Source organism: Carettochelys insculpta, chromosome 7 (assembly GCF_033958435.1).
Source record: "Carettochelys insculpta isolate YL-2023 chromosome 7, ASM3395843v1, whole genome shotgun sequence".
Lineage (NCBI taxonomy): Eukaryota > Metazoa > Chordata > Testudines > Carettochelyidae > Carettochelys > Carettochelys insculpta.
The window spans coordinates 21554988-21570532 of record NC_134143.1 but is presented as its reverse complement, the minus strand read 5'-3'; the positions used below and the strand labels follow the sequence as shown (position 1 = coordinate 21570532).

At 42.4% G+C, this 15545-nt stretch overlaps 1 protein-coding gene across 2 annotated transcripts in view; it reads left to right on the top strand.

Annotated features, from left to right (window-relative positions):
- The window catches only part of BMPR1A (bone morphogenetic protein receptor type 1A), a 174282-nt gene extending 158866 nt beyond the window's left edge, over positions 1 to 15416 (top strand). For both annotated transcript variants that reach the window (XM_075000112.1, XM_075000113.1), the window contains 2 exons: positions 1049 to 1179; positions 10889 to 15416. In XM_075000112.1, coding sequence (XP_074856213.1) covers positions 1049 to 1179; positions 10889 to 11014 — 257 coding nt within the window. In that variant the 3' untranslated portion in view covers positions 11015 to 15416. The remainder of the gene's footprint in view (positions 1 to 1048; positions 1180 to 10888) is intronic.
- Positions 15417 to 15545: the final 129 nt, after the last annotated feature.

Genomic DNA, 15545 nt, shown 5'->3' with positions numbered 1-15545 from the left:
GAGCAGCCTCAGGCTTGCCGTGTCCCTGCTCTGCCTTGTATTCTCAGTGGCCTGAGTTGTGGCATCATTGAGTCATTCTCGTCATTGGCACAGGCCATGTCACAGTCATTAGTGGAGGAGACCCCTTACATTTGTCCAGTCTCCTCCTTCCCCCTAGGGCTGCCCTGAGGTGTGGGGTGGTCTGGGGGGAACCTGGAGCCCTCCCCACAAATACCCGGTTCCAGCCCCGGGACCCTATGCAGCTGCAGCTAGTGGTGCTTTCCTCCCTGGTTCCCCCGATGCAGCATCTGCCTCCCTTGGGCCACTTCCACCAGATGCTTCCTGGTACCTTCCTCAAGTGGTTTCAGCAGCCCTCTCTTCCTAGCAGTTCTCCTTTCATACTCCTTGCTTCTTCCTTGTCTATCCCCGATGTCCTTGCCCCCGCTCACCTGAGCGGAAACCCTTTTAAAGGATTTCACAGACCTTAATTGACCACAGGTTTTGAATTAGCAGTGGGTGCTGATATAGCCTGCTACTGCTGGGGGATCCTGGTTAAGCCTCCATCTCTAGGAAACATGAATGCACAGACCCAACTGCCCACATATTTATCCTCCATGAGGCTGCTGTAGCCTGCTGTGGTCTATCACACCATTTTCCCTTTTTTGTTTTGTTTCCCTGTGCCTCTTTACCGAACTCTTTCCTTACATTATGTTCTCTGTTTCAGTCCCATATATTCTGATTCTTAATTTAGATTGTATCTCCTGGGGGCAGTGATTTGTATATGTTCAGTGAAGTACGTTTCTTGGGTGTGGTAAGCTAGGTGAAATAGAAGATGAAAAGTAGTTTAAAGTGGAAGCTGTGCATGTATGTACTCATTTGTTGCTGGGAGCAGCTCTAACATGTAATAAGATAACACCAAACTGTGTTCCGTAGGACAACAGATAATTATGTCAGCATGTTGCTGACAAGAGAATTTTATGTTAATTTATGCTTTTTCAGTTAGAGGTTTAGACAGAATATTTAGTTTGTTCTTGCAGATATTTACCCAGATCTTTCATGCACCTTTCAGGTATTGTTGAAGAGTACCAGTTGCCATATTATGACATGGTGCCGAATGATCCATCTTATGAAGATATGAGAGAGGTGGTGTGTGTCAAGCGCTTACGCCCAGTGGTGTCTAACAGATGGAATAGCGATGAAGTAAGTATCCTGAAAGGGGAAAAATGGGAGGGGTACAACTTCAACCCTTGGTATGTAATGGGGGTATTTTAGGTCTTCTGAAAATGAAGCAGAGTAGGCAACAAAATCAGCCATTCTAATGTTCTGAAATATCTCTGACCACAGTAAAAATACTTAAGTGTGAGAGCAGCTGCTAGAGATTTTACATGCCCGATCTTTTTATCTACCCATCAGTATGAGAAGGAGAAATAACTCATCACCAGCCAACTGCATGATCATATTCTTACCAAAAATCAATGTACACCTATACCTTAGTATTTTCCTTGTTTTTGAATGCAGCTACAATATAACATGTCATCTGAATATTTTGTCATATTCAACCTCTGTAAAACTTTTTCTGTCATACTGGGTATATCTGACATTTTCAACCCTGTGGAATGATACCAGTGCATTTATTGACATAAGAGGATGGGGCTGATCATTAGTGGCCCTGTTCCTTTCTCATCGAGAGATCATCTTGGTAGTGCTGTAGTTCTTAAAGTGTCCACTTCACGTTCTCATGGGATGCACTAGCTAGCAGTGTTTGTTAACATACTCGCATGCCTCCCTGATATGTCAGTGAACATCAAATATTCCAGGGGCATGGTGTTCCAGCTCCCTCGGTTCCTTCTTCCCATGAGCAGCTGAGTGAAGGTGTAACTGTTTAACTGTGTAACTACCAGATCTGTATGCTTGCTGTAGAATTAGTTACAATGCTGTCCTTAGTCTAGGGTGACCACCATACCATTTTGGGTGGGATAGTCTCATATTTGGGACACCAAAAAGGCAGACCAACTTTTTTTTTTAAAAGGGACTAGTTGTCCAGTATTTGCCCCACCCCCAGGGAAGCTGGGGAAGCGTGGGCAGCAGCCACTTCCATGGGCTCCCGCGGAGCGCTCGGGGCTGCTGCTTCCCTGGGGCTCTGGGAGATCATTGGCAGCTGCCACCTCCTTTCCAGCTCCCTGGGGCTTGGAGGAGCCACCTCCCCTCTCCTCCCCCATATGTCCCTGTCACATATTTGGGACAGGGAGATATGGTCACCCTGCCCCTACACGGCGTATACAGCTGCCTGGAGCACCACTAAATTTGGCACATCAGTGATGCCCTCAGATTTAGTAGTGCCCTGTGCCTAGGGCTACGCTTGACTGACTGTGGTCAGCACTGGCTCCTGCAGCCTCAGTTCTCCAGCTAGTTTCCTATCCTGCCTCCTAGCCCAAATCACCCAGCCCTACCCACGCCTTGTTCAGTTTCCAAGCCCTGTCAGCCCCAATCTCCCAGACACCTGCCCTACCTCCTGGTCCAATCTCCTGGCCCCCTGCTCTACCTCCCAGCCCTATCTCTTGGCCCCCTGGTGCCTGCTCTGCTTCCCAGCCCCATCACTCCAGCCCTCCTGCTCTGCCTCCTTGCCCAAATCCCCACCCCCCCTCCACCTGTTGGCCTACTGCTCCAGGCACCTGTGCCACTTCCCCTTCTTCCTGCTCCACCACCCAACCCACACGTCAAACCCAGCTGTGCCACTCAGTCTGCTTGCTCCCCGCAAGCCTCCCTGCTCTCTCCCAGTCCCTCTGCAGCTCCTGCAGTCCAGAGCATAGCTCCACCCGTGGAAGTGGCTGCCTTCCCCTTCATAATTGTTGGAGGGTTCAGGTGGTTGGGCTGCATAGAGCATCAAAAATCTTAATTACAGCCCTAGTTATTATCAGGTTTTGTTACTATGGTGTTTGATTTATCTAGAAAATAAGTTAATCCTTACTAAGATGATAGAACCAAAGACTTAAAACGCATGCCCAGCTGTGTTTCTAGTATCCAGTGCACACACAAGGTGTTCATCATGTTTGGGCAAATGACATTCATTTTCAAAATGCCCAGCTTTCATGTTGCATATGAGGAAGGAAGGAGCAGGCTTAAGTCCATCTCACTCTAGGAAGCTCTGTCAGAAAAGTCTCCTGGAACCAATGTCCTCTATTCAGTTCCATCCATGCACAGAATAAATTTTTATGTGCACTGAGGCACGTGTGCATTTGTGTGTAGAACCAAAAAAACCTAGCTGTGGGCACTCTGCAAATCAGCTAGGAAGCATTTGAATCTGTCCTGAGCTGCCACTGAAGTGCACAGCTCACAGGGAGTATTACCTGGAACCAAGAGGAAGCCTCCAAAGTCAGTACTGGATTGATGTATCAGACCTGAGATTTACCCAGTAACAATTTATGTATCGGGGGAATTCAGTACCCTAGCGGACCATCTTAGTCAGTCAACATCTCAGATGCATAAGTGGTTGCTGACAGAGGAAGTGGCAGTATACCTATAATAGATCTCTTACATCCACCATTTAAAATTTTTTGCATAAATTGAGATCAGGGGCTCATGTATGCGTTTTCCCTATGGTCCGTCATTCGTAGAGTGATAAATACAAAAGAACAGTCCAAAATAATTTTTATACTACTGGCATGTGCCAGGCAGTAGTGATAGCTAGACTATATCAATGTGTCCGAAAGCGCAAACCTTTGGCGTTAGTATTGGACTTGTTGACACAATAACATGGAAGATCTGGCTTATTTAGCATATCTTTATTTGACTCCTTGGAAATAATACTCTGACAGTGTTAGAATATTTTTGTTCATTAGAAGCACAAAGTGAACTGAAGAATTTCAGGAAACAGGCAACAAAAAGAGTTATATTTATAAATTGAGACTGTTTTTACTGTGAATTTTAGTATATGTTGATCCTTTATAGAGCTGTAATTAGTTACATTTTCTATTTTAGTAACAGAGAGTAAGCCGTGCTAGTCTATACACTATCAAAACAAAAAGCAGTCAAGTAGCACTTTAAAGACTAGCAAAATAGTTTATTAGGTGAGCTTTCGTGGGACAGACCCACTTCTTCAGACCATAGCCAGACCAGAACAGACTCAATATTTAAGACACAGAGAACCAAAAACAATAAACAAGGACAAATCAGAAAATTATCTTTTATTATCTTTTTCTGATTTGTCCTCCTTGCTTACTGTTTTTGGTTCTCTGTGTCTTAAATATTGAGTCTGTTCTGGTCTGGCTATGGTCTGAAGAAGTGGGTCTGTCCCACGAAAGCTCACCTAATAAACTATTTTGCTAGTCTTTAAAGTGCTACTTGACTGCTTTTTGTTTTGGTTTTCTATTTTACTCATTACAGCTTTAAAGATTTGGTCCCTCTTTTGTCACCAGTCAAGATTCTTGCTGCAGTCTTGTTTCCTGTTTTTGTGGATTATAATAGTTTTTAATCATGATTAAAAGATTTTTTGAAGGGTCTTCATAATCTATATCCACCAGTTAGAAATCCTGTGTCATCTTTGAATATAAATGTAGTGCTTACACAGTTAATGAAACATTAATGTGAAGCTGTGGGCGTGTATATGCTCTCTTCTGTATCTGTAGGCAGTCAGTTTGATAGCTGTCTCTACAGCAAGATACATAAGTGAATTATGAGTATAATGGTATACCCACCATTTACTGTCTTCCTCATTGAAAGGGAATTTTCTGTAAACACCCAAGATACTTGTATTTTCCTGTAAATATCCATTATCAGTTTTTATCCCGAACTTCACACTGAAGAGAAGGACACTAGATTTCATGTGCCAGATGTTAGAAGGGTTTTAGGTTTCAGTTGTTGAAAATGCTTAATTCTATATGATCTCCCAATTTCTTTATCTTTAATGAAAAGAGAAATAATGGGGAGTGGTCACTATACAAATGCTTTCAAGGTGGGTTGGGCTATGTATTGAACTTTATAAACTGATGGATGGAGTCCCTTCTTTGTGAAGGAGATTCCCCTCTTTTGGCTACATCTACACTAAAACACCTATCTACATAGGTTACTGTCAGAAGAGATGTTCCAACAGAACTTCTCACAACAGTTCACCTCTACACATAAAAGCGAATCAATCTTTTGACCCGCTTTGTTGACAGAAGAGCCCTCCGAAGTATCCACATGGGGTTTTTTGTTGACAGTTTCCGTAGACAAAACATATTTTGTGTGTAGATGCTCTGTGAGTATTGTCAACAAAACTCTGATGTAGACATAGCTTTTCTGTTTAATAGAAACATAAAGAGTAACAATGTAGCATACAAGCAACACTTTTACTAGGAACTACTCATGAGACTTAAAACTGGATAAATTTAAGGATATTCATTCAATTAATCAATGGATATTAGCCAGGACGGATAGGAAGGGTGTCCCCAGCCTGTTTGTCAGGGGCTAGAAATGGATGTCAGGAGAAGGCATCACTTTGGTGATTACTTCTGTTTACTCCCTCTGGGCATCTGGCATTGGCCTTTGTTGGAAGACAGGATACTGGGCTAGATGGACCTTTGTTCTGGTCCCCTATGGACATTATTATGTTCTTATGAAGGAATTAGAGCTCAGTGTACTAGATGAGTAGTAGTTTCTGTGGTATTCGTTAGACATATTCCTTTAATAGAAACAGAGTAACAAGGTGGTATACAAGCCACATTTTTTTTACTAGGAAATACTCATTAGACTTAAAATCTAGATCAGATGAAAAATTTGGCAAAGCAATTCTGCAATTCTTATTCTACCAGGATTCCATGTTCCTACTGTCCTGGGTCTGCGTTACTGCTTATTTATACTGTCACGAGTGGGAATATGCAAAGAGTAACTGAAGAAGAAATGAAGGTTACTTACTTGAAACTGGAGGTGTTAGAAGTAGATTCTCCACGTTCACACATTCTGCGTGTTCCTCTCTGCCTTGGGGTCCTACTTTTCAGAGGACGTGGGTCCATGGGGAAAGGATATGAGGCAGCTGGCTACCATACCCCTTTTATAACAGTGGCATGGAAGGTTTAATGTCCACTGATGGGAGGGAAGATGAATGGGTGTGAGTGCTCCAGAGGACACTGCTGGCTAGAGTTCTACCACTCAAGGCTGTGCTGGCTGGAGCATCCTATGAGTGGGAATATGTATAGGCCATCTTGAAAAACTCCAGATAGAAGAAAGTAAGATTAATTTCCTTTTTTTACTCAGGAAGACTTCATATACAGTTATCATTAGGTTTTGCATTGTTGTTCCAGTTTTCACTGTGTCCCTGATGTCATTAGGCAGATGAGTGAGACATTCATTGACATCTAAATAAATTATCACATAGATATTCTAGGCTCAGAATCCCTGGAAACAAAGTGAAATAATATTAGTGAGAGAGTGTCTGTTTCTTAAAAGGAACAGTAGCTCATGTTGCATAATTTTCAGTGATTAGTTTGAAGGTATGCTTCTTCAGATATGCTATCTATTTAATCTCCAAACCCTGACAAGCGTGCTAGATGGACTGATGCCCCAAGTTCTCCCTTCCCTCTGGGGAGAAGCCAGAGACAAGGGGGTGGGAGAACAGGACATGACATGACTTATGAGTTCCCTCCTCCCAAGTTTTTTGCCAGAGTTTGCTGACCTGGTTTGGACATGTGGTACTGTCAGCCTTTTGAAAGCGTGGTGCAGTGTAGACATAGTTTAGGTGTCTTACTCTCATAGTCAGAGATTTGTAGCAGCAGTACCTCAGGTTGCAGCACATGAGCAGTAGCCATCTTGTCCTGCTGCAAATGGTGAACCATCATGCGCCACCATCCATCTTTCAATTGCTTTGCTACTGTCTTAGGCTTAGGTTGGGACACTGTAGCTCCATGAATACTCCTCACAAACAATCTATAGATAAGTTCCATCTCCATTTTTCCTTAACCTTAGCATACGTTGGTTATTTTCCATCCTGCCTTTTACATATAAAAAATATTTATTTTGACCACATTTTCACTCCCATGTTCAAGGTCCTCTTGGCCTAAAACCGAGTTTGAACAACATGCCGGGTTCCCCCAGATTCAAGTGTTGCCTGAATTTGCAGGCCTTTATTGTCAATTTCTGATGGATGTGCCTAGTGTATCTGCTGTTTGGGAGAAATACACATCCTGCGGAAAAATATTGGTGGGATCCCTCAAAGCCAGAGACCTCCAACTCGAGCTTCCTCTCATGGAGAAATCTCTCAAGCCATCCTCAGACCCTGTGATTAGATTACCGCCTTGCCAACAGTAGCTGGCAGCAGCTTCTGACCACAGATCCATTCTCTCTGCACTGAAGATCCCTGATTCCAAAAAGCTTCAGGGTATGTCTAAACTTAGCCGGTGTTCAACAAGCTGCAATTAGTCCTCTGGAGTTGAGTTTTGCCACGTCTGTGAAGATGTGGCAAAATCAATCTCTCTGGTCTCTACTGTCGACGTTAAGTAAGGGATGTCAATGCGAGCCTGAAGAGTCCCAATCGTGAATGGGGAACAAAGATGATCCTGATATGTGGCTAGATTTGTGTATCTGGGATCATCTTTGTTCCCTAGTATAGACCAAGCCTCAGTCTGTAGTCATTGCCTAACAGAGACCACCCTGAAAATAAAAGAACCCTTTGCAGAAAATCTGCCCTGAGACCAGCCACCCCAAACCGAAAGGTACTGTGTGCATCTGGTACAGAGACATCCCAAGGGGCAAATGCAAAAATACTGCCAGGCCCTAGCTCAGGTGCACAAGCCAAGAAAACATTCTCTGGCTTGACACCTGTAGTACCAAAAAAGAGGGACCCAACCTTTGCCATTATGGTTCCACCTGCCATTCATACACAGCCAGACATGATCTCACCACCATCAATGCCAGTGCAATTTCAGACCTTGGCACTGACCATCACGGTACTGACAGCTTTGTCAATCACCAAAGGACCCAAAGGGGAATCATCTCTGAATGGAGATTTTTTTAGGTGGATTTCACAGTACATTCACCTATACCAAGGATTCCCAACCTATGGGTCAGGACCCAAACAGGGATCACGATTAGATTTGTTGAGGGTCACCAGCTGCTTGGAGCTGCATATGGCTCTTTAAAAGAGCTATTTCTAGCTCCTTAACACAGCCACATCCAGCAGCTATCTCTATCAATAGAGAAGCAATTATGCGTTACAAAGACAGCTTCTCCAGCTTTATATTTGTAGCCATCTCAGGCAAGCCACTTAATAGATTCTTGCAGTAAATAATTTTTGCCCCCTTTTGCCCCCCCTTCTGTTCTGTGTAGTTGATTTGTCAGTTTTTATTTTTTGTTTGTAACCCCACCCAGCCTCTGAATGTGGGGTTTAAGCTGGGGGGAGTGGTTTGGGGATGAGCATCTTTCACCCACCACAACTCAGATCAACTATAATAATAAAATAATTAACTGTAATAAATGTAGTGTTATTTTATTAATATATTTTCACCTTTTCTATGAAATAACTGCTATGAATATGTGAACATGAAGGGTTGTAATTTTACATTCTTGCCTCAGGTGCAAAATTAGCTAGTTATGGCTCTGCTCTTCCCCCTCCACCATTTTTGAATTGCCTTGGGTCACAAAGTCTTCCTGAATTGTCAGAATGGGTCCCTTTCTGGAAAAGGTTGGGAACCACTATACATTAAACCCTGGATTTTACAGACCCTGATTTAGTGGACTTTGGGAACAACAGACTCCCCCCATTGTTCCCAGAGTCTGCGGGGATCTGTAAGCTCCTAAATCACCCTCCCCCCCAACAAAAAAAAAAGGGGGGGGCAGGACTTAGAACTGTCAGGGCCTGGAAGAGCCACGATCTCCTCCGCCAGAACTGCCATGCCAGTGTGGGAGGAGCATGTGGCAATTCCAGCAGTGTCAGGTCCTGCAGGCCACAAGGTGGCCCTCTCAGCTGAGCATGTGGCGAGGTCCCAGACACACAGCAGGATCTGAGCCAGGGTGGTGTCCAGTGACACCTCCAACAGCACCTTTGGTGAGTGGCAAGGTTTTGTTTGGTTTCGTTTTTGTTTTGTTTTTTTTTCCCCTGCAGGGGGGTGGGAGGGGCAATAAACCCTTGCATTTAACAGACTTTTGGGAATAATGGACACCTCTTCCCTCCCGTTAATCTGTTAAATGTAGGGTTTACTGTACTACAAATGGAACAATGCTCTGGTTCCACCTACCGTTTGCACTTACTCAGCCAGAACAGTTCATACATCTTTAGCCTTGCTCAACAATGTCTCAGTTGCAGACATATGTTACATATATTTACCAAGCACTGTGCCCCAGAATAATACTCCTCAGTGGAAAGAGTGTGGGCATTCCATACTCTGTGCTATCCAAACACAAATTCTGAAGCCCCTCCTTCCACGAGGTGATAATGTGAGAACCCACAGGGACACTCCTGGAAAAAGAAAAGATTACTCCCATGATATAACAACTGAGGTTCTTCAAAGTGGTTGCCCTTGTGGGTGCTCCACGACCCTCCTCCCTCCTTTCTGCTGCACAATAGCATGCCATTTTTCCAGGATAGAGAAGGGATGGTTAGCAGTGTGCTGTATTAACAGTTTGCACCGGCATGAGATGGCCACCACACGTTCACTGCCATCACCTGCTGCTACACATCTCCAACTATAAGTGCAGGGCACCTAGAAAACCAACATGGAGCACCCACCAAGACAACCATCGCAAAGAACTTTAATTACTGCACCAGGTGAGTAAGTTTCTCCTCTGCAGGGTGGGGCAACTGAAGAGGCTAAGGAGAGGCACAGTTATGGAGGCTTGACTCAAGCTGTTGGTCTGGGAGGTGCAACCTTTAAATTGTGGCTTTACACATTCTCTGCAGGAATCAGTTGTTTCTGATAGCCTCATAACCCCACTTCAGGACAGAAGCCCTGTGCTATTCCCACCCCCCTCATCTTGCCATTCTGGTAGGTTCCAGGTACCGCAGTTTAACTCCACAAGAGACATATGTGGCTCACAAGGCACAGTTTGGCCACCCAGTTGTATTAATTTTCTGTTTAAGAGGCACAAAAATTAGTATTGAGAATTTTGCAGCATGCTTGAAATTGAGTAAACCTTTAAGATAGCGTTCCAAAGACTTTAAGCAGTCTTCCAGTCTGTTACCTTCTTCACATGTTTGCCCAAATTGGTGTGAATTGGCATATACTGCAGTCTTGGTCCTGTCTAGAAATTGTATGTATTTTATTGTCACTTCAGCGCATTCTCCTAGGAGGTTCAGGGGTTTCCTCATTCTGTGTAATTGTGTTAAACATGAATGTTTGATCTTTAAATGGGTATTACTGAGGCTGGTAGATAGGTAATCTGATCTACCTGCTTCAAATAGCAGCTATATGCATGTCGTATTACTACTTTCCCCACCCTGTCAGAGATTGTTCATTTCTCTAAGAAATGCCCTTATTTTTCCTGTTTCACTTGTCACCCAGTCTGATCTTTGTCATGCTAACTTTCCCTTTGGCGAGAGAGGCCGGGTATACAGTATTACATCTCATTACTGTGCTGTGGGATGTTATGCTGACCCACTGAAACTGTATAGTCTAGTCTGTTCTTCAATTCAGGCAGTAAATTGAAATTTAAAAACACTTCGGAGCTCTTACCAAACAAAGGAAAAGCCCTAGTTTGTTCTCTTAATTTAACTAGGACACACTTTCTGAATCAAATCAGTGTGGCAGGTACCACTAATCCTTTATTCTGAGGAAATAATTGTCAAAGGATGTAAATAAATAAAATATTTAAAACAGTTAAACTTATTTGGACAACTGGTTTCACCAGTGTCATCTTTGTGCCATTTTAACCGTCAGGCAGTGCTATCTGTTGCCAGTCATTACTTATTTACAATAATATCATTTTGTTTTTTAATTTTCAGTGTTTAAGAGCAGTTTTGAAGTTAATGTCTGAATGCTGGGCCCACAATCCTGCCTCTAGACTCACAGCCTTGAGGATCAAGAAGACACTTGCTAAGATGGTGGAATCACAAGATGTAAAGATTTGACAGAATAATATAGTACTGAGGAGCAGAGTTGGACTCCTAGAACTTTTCACCCTGGTAAGGGTGGGACCTAAGTGGGAAGAAGAAGCAACTGAGATTCAGTCCACTTCTTTACCTCACTTTTATGGGCTGCTAATATTAAAATCTTTCAGTACTTTGTAGAATATAATGCTGAGAGTCCCTGTACACTACTTGCTACATATATGGACAGCCTTATTTTAAATATGCATATTGTTTTGGTTTTAAGCTGCATTGAGACTTTCATTCACGATTAGTGAGTCTCCAGTAAACCTCTGGGTACTGAATTGCATGTCCGGAGTACAGTGCTTTCTGTGAAAGCCTTAAGCTAAGTGGTTTCAACAGAGATGGAGAAATACATAAGCTTTTTTGCCTTCTACCTGATAAAACCTTGTAGGTTCACACCAAGTCCTTCTGAAACAGCCTGTAGGTTAGGAATCTGGAATACTACTCAGTTTAAGGGTTCCTATGCCTTATGTGGATCTTTTGTGTGTGCGCCAGGGTTATTTGGCTGCCATTTAGGATAGGTGATCATTTAAATTCACAAAAGGACTCAGTCATGTCCCCATATGTTCCATGATTCCACAATTACAGGATTTGACACAGAATTCATCCCTTGACACAGATTTGCGCTCCAGAATCTCAGTTTTCATGTTGAAATAATGGCATTTCTGTAATGTTTTGGTTGCCAAGAGAAACTCATAAATGTGAACAGTGTAAGTCAATGTCCATCTGAGGACTTGTCTGTGTGGTGCAACCATGCACTTAAAGGGGTGTGCTTCCTAAAGCATACCAACTGATGGCAAACACTAAAAGTTCCTAGGAGGCATAATGTAAATCCTCCTTGTTAATATGCACTAGTGAAGCTTTTAGTAGATGCCAGCAGGATGTTTGCCACCAGTAAGCATGAAGCACACAAATGAGTTTTAGAAATCACTCCCCTCAAATATGCACTGCCATGCTGTGGAGACAAGCCAAGGTCTGCAAAGAGCCTGAAACAGTGACTTTGAGAGATGTGAGCTGTTTCAGTCATCTCACCTTGGACCTCGTGTGCTTGTGGAATAAGGTTCTTTCAAGGTACCGCAGAAGTCAGCATTTTTGCTGTAGCATTCATTGTTTTGCTGCAATCAGACCTTTGGCTTTCGTTTTACCTCTCTGCCATGCTGGGACCTGTCTGCAGCTGCCTCATGCTTTGTGTTTTTTCCCATGAGATAAAATTAAATGGATTTCATTGCATACTCCTTTCACTTTTCCTTAGAACCAGGTAAGAGGGGAAAATCTGAGAGAGAGAACTAGAGTCCAGTTTGCAGGTAGGGCCCGCTCCAAGAAGTTCAGACTGGGCAGCTAGGAAATAACAAATACACTGACATCCAAAGTCTGGTGAATGGAAATGAACAACTGAAGCTGACTGATCTTAACTGATCACACTGACAGCATTGTTCCTCATGAAGACCATAGAGCTGGGCCATCTAGGCACACTGAAGAAACATAATCAAATACTATCATTGCTGAAAATCATAATTGACAAACTGTAGATCAGTGAGTATTTTCAAGTTAATTGGATGTGTGGTTTTGAATGTGGAGACGGGATTGAAAGATATGTTAATGGAGGTACAATAAATTAATATTGCTGCAGGATTTGGTGAAGAGTTGCCAGATAATATGCAGTGCTGTGCTTAAGATTCTGTGTTGTTGAAACTGGCTAGTTACATGAAAACAATTTGGCTTGCACAGGAAAGCGATTTTCTGCTCCTTTCTTTGCTGACCAAGACAGGTTGATATAAAAAAAACAAAAAAAATGGTTAAAGCTGGGTTGTGTTTATATTCCATTAATTTGTCACTGTTTTGAAGTAAGAAAGCATGATAACTCAAGTTTAAACTCCCAATACCATGAATCTTCTGAAGACACAGTATTTGAACAGTTCAGTTAAACCTAATTTAAGTGCCTCTAACTTTGTACTGTAAAACTTGTTTTGATTAATTTTAAAAAGGGAAGTTATTTAGACAGTGAGTAATGTGCTCTATTTTAAAACACCTGGTCATAGGTGTATATGTGTACACATGCCGTAGCCCAGATCTGGAGGAAAAAATAAATCAGGAATAATTTTAGAATTGGTCAGACATATAGCAATTTCGTATTAAGATTTTTATAAATTATCTGCCATCACAAATTGTGTACATAGAAACTGCTTTGAAATATTTATGAACTGAAAATAGCTAATATTGTGTTTTTCACTTCTATTCCATGGTTTGCAGAAAGTGATCAGGCAAAAGACTGCAGTATTTTTTATTTTCTGTTGTTGTGATGTACAGACTTTATTTAACAGTGCTACATATTTTATAGAAAACAAGTTATCTCAAGGGACATTTCTTTTTTAAATAAAGTCATTACTTTTATTCGGTTAAAGCATTTAAGTATTAATATGTATTCTGGCTGAACAATTCATGGGTGTGTCAACTATAATTTTAATTTACTTGAAAATAGCGGTAGATAAGAGTGTGCCACAATTCCTATGTAAAAAAAGGGCTTTAAAAATTTCCGTCCATTGCCATGAAAGATATAAGGCTGAAATTATTAAGCTTGTCTTTGTACATTAATTTGCACAGTGCTTCTGGGTGAATTCTGCATCAAAAAATTAAAATTCTGCTGACCATATTTTCAACTTTGCATATTTTATTAAAATAATCCAGTCTACTGACGTTGGTTTCAGTTATTTTGGCAATTTATTTAAACTTCAGATGGAGAATAAAAGCAAGGAGCATTGTCAGAAATCCCCAAGTCTTTTCTAAGAGTAATGTAGCTAGTATTGACCCTTTATTTCTGGGCTCCATTTACACAAGAAGCCTCTATCGACAAACGTGACAAAAATTCTGTCGACAAATTGTGTCTACACAAAAAAGCGGATCAAAGAGCAATCCGTTCTGTCGACAAAGAGCAGCCAGACTGCCTGGAACTCTCGACAGGATGGCTGACTGGAAGCTGTTCAGACAGGGCTGCCTGGAGAACTGGAAGCCCTGTCTGTTGACAAAAGGACCACGAAGCATCTACACAGCTGTTTTGTCAACAGGAAACTGTCAAGAAAGGTGTTATACCTGACTGCTGGTAGATGTGCAGAGTTTTGTCGACAAAGCACATTTTTGCATGTAGGCACTCCAAGCGTTTTTCCAACGAAAGCCCAGTTGTGCCAGACAAACCCTCATGTAGACCTAGCCCTAGTTATTAGTCAACAAATATATGCAGACGTGCTTAGTTTTACATCAGAAGACATTTAAAGAGCAAGTGAGGGCTGTGGATTCATACTCACAATTTATATTGACTACTGACCATCTCCAGAATGGTAAGTAACAAACCGTTCATGGAGCACATTTTGATAGGGAAAAATTTTAAGCACAAAATTTTAGATCAGTTGTACATTAGGGTTGCAACATTTGTGAGGTTTCAGTGTTGAGAACCCTCACAAATGCTGAATTTCGCAAATAGGGTGGGCAGCTCTGGCCAGCAGCAGGAGGAGGCAGAGACCGGCATCGGGGCCATGGGAAGCCAGGGAAGCTGCTGCAACTGCTGTCACTCTCAGCCCCAGGGAAGCATTGTCAGCCACTGGCGCTCCTGTCTCTGAGAAAGCAGTGGTTGCCACTGGAGCTCCTTGCGTGGAGCCCCAAGGAAGCAAGGCTACTCGTGAGTAATTGAATTTGCGAATGTGGCACTTGCCAATTTTTTGACTCTGCTTTAATTACTAAAGCACCATAAGTATTTATTAGGTCATACTGTTCTCTACAATAGGGCTCTTTTACACTACTCTGGCAATATAAATAAAGGAGCCTTACAATTTTGCTCCTTATTTATACTCCTGGAGAAATTCAGACCAAATTAAGGTAGCCAGAATTGCATATCTCAATTGGACCTGACACTGCAGTGTAGACCTGCCATAATACCAATAGGAACAATACACTGAGCAGGCAGGTTGGTACGATCTCTGCTCTGCCTGAGTGGACAGAGACAGCCACACACCTACCCCTTGAGAAACACACCAAAGGCCTACTCTTCACTACCAAACATGCCATACTAGCAACTGAGAGGGACAGTGTCTCTCCACTAGAGATGTGATTCACATTTCTACGAGCTACTCTGGGCACCCAGTCTGACCTGCTTGTAGAGCTGGAGCATGTGATTAATCTTTCTGCTCCACTTGGCTTTCTGATTAAAAATAATTTTTTCTGTAGGAAGGCAACAAAAACCTACAGGGGACATGAGTTCTGTGCATGCACAGTGATGCAGAATTTCCCCAAAAGTAGCACAGGTCTTTCAAAAATATTTGGCGTAAGCCATAAAGCCATAAGTTTAAAGCAAGCGGTCTCTACCCACCCACTGCCCTGGGTTTGTAACAATATAAAGCAAAGCACCTCTGTATATGTCCTATAGGCTTGCTCTTTCCAGACTGGTGGGTTGTTTTTTTTTTTAATTTAATCCGTTCCTATGTTGAAATATTTGTATTCATCGCATAAAGTGCATTTGAAT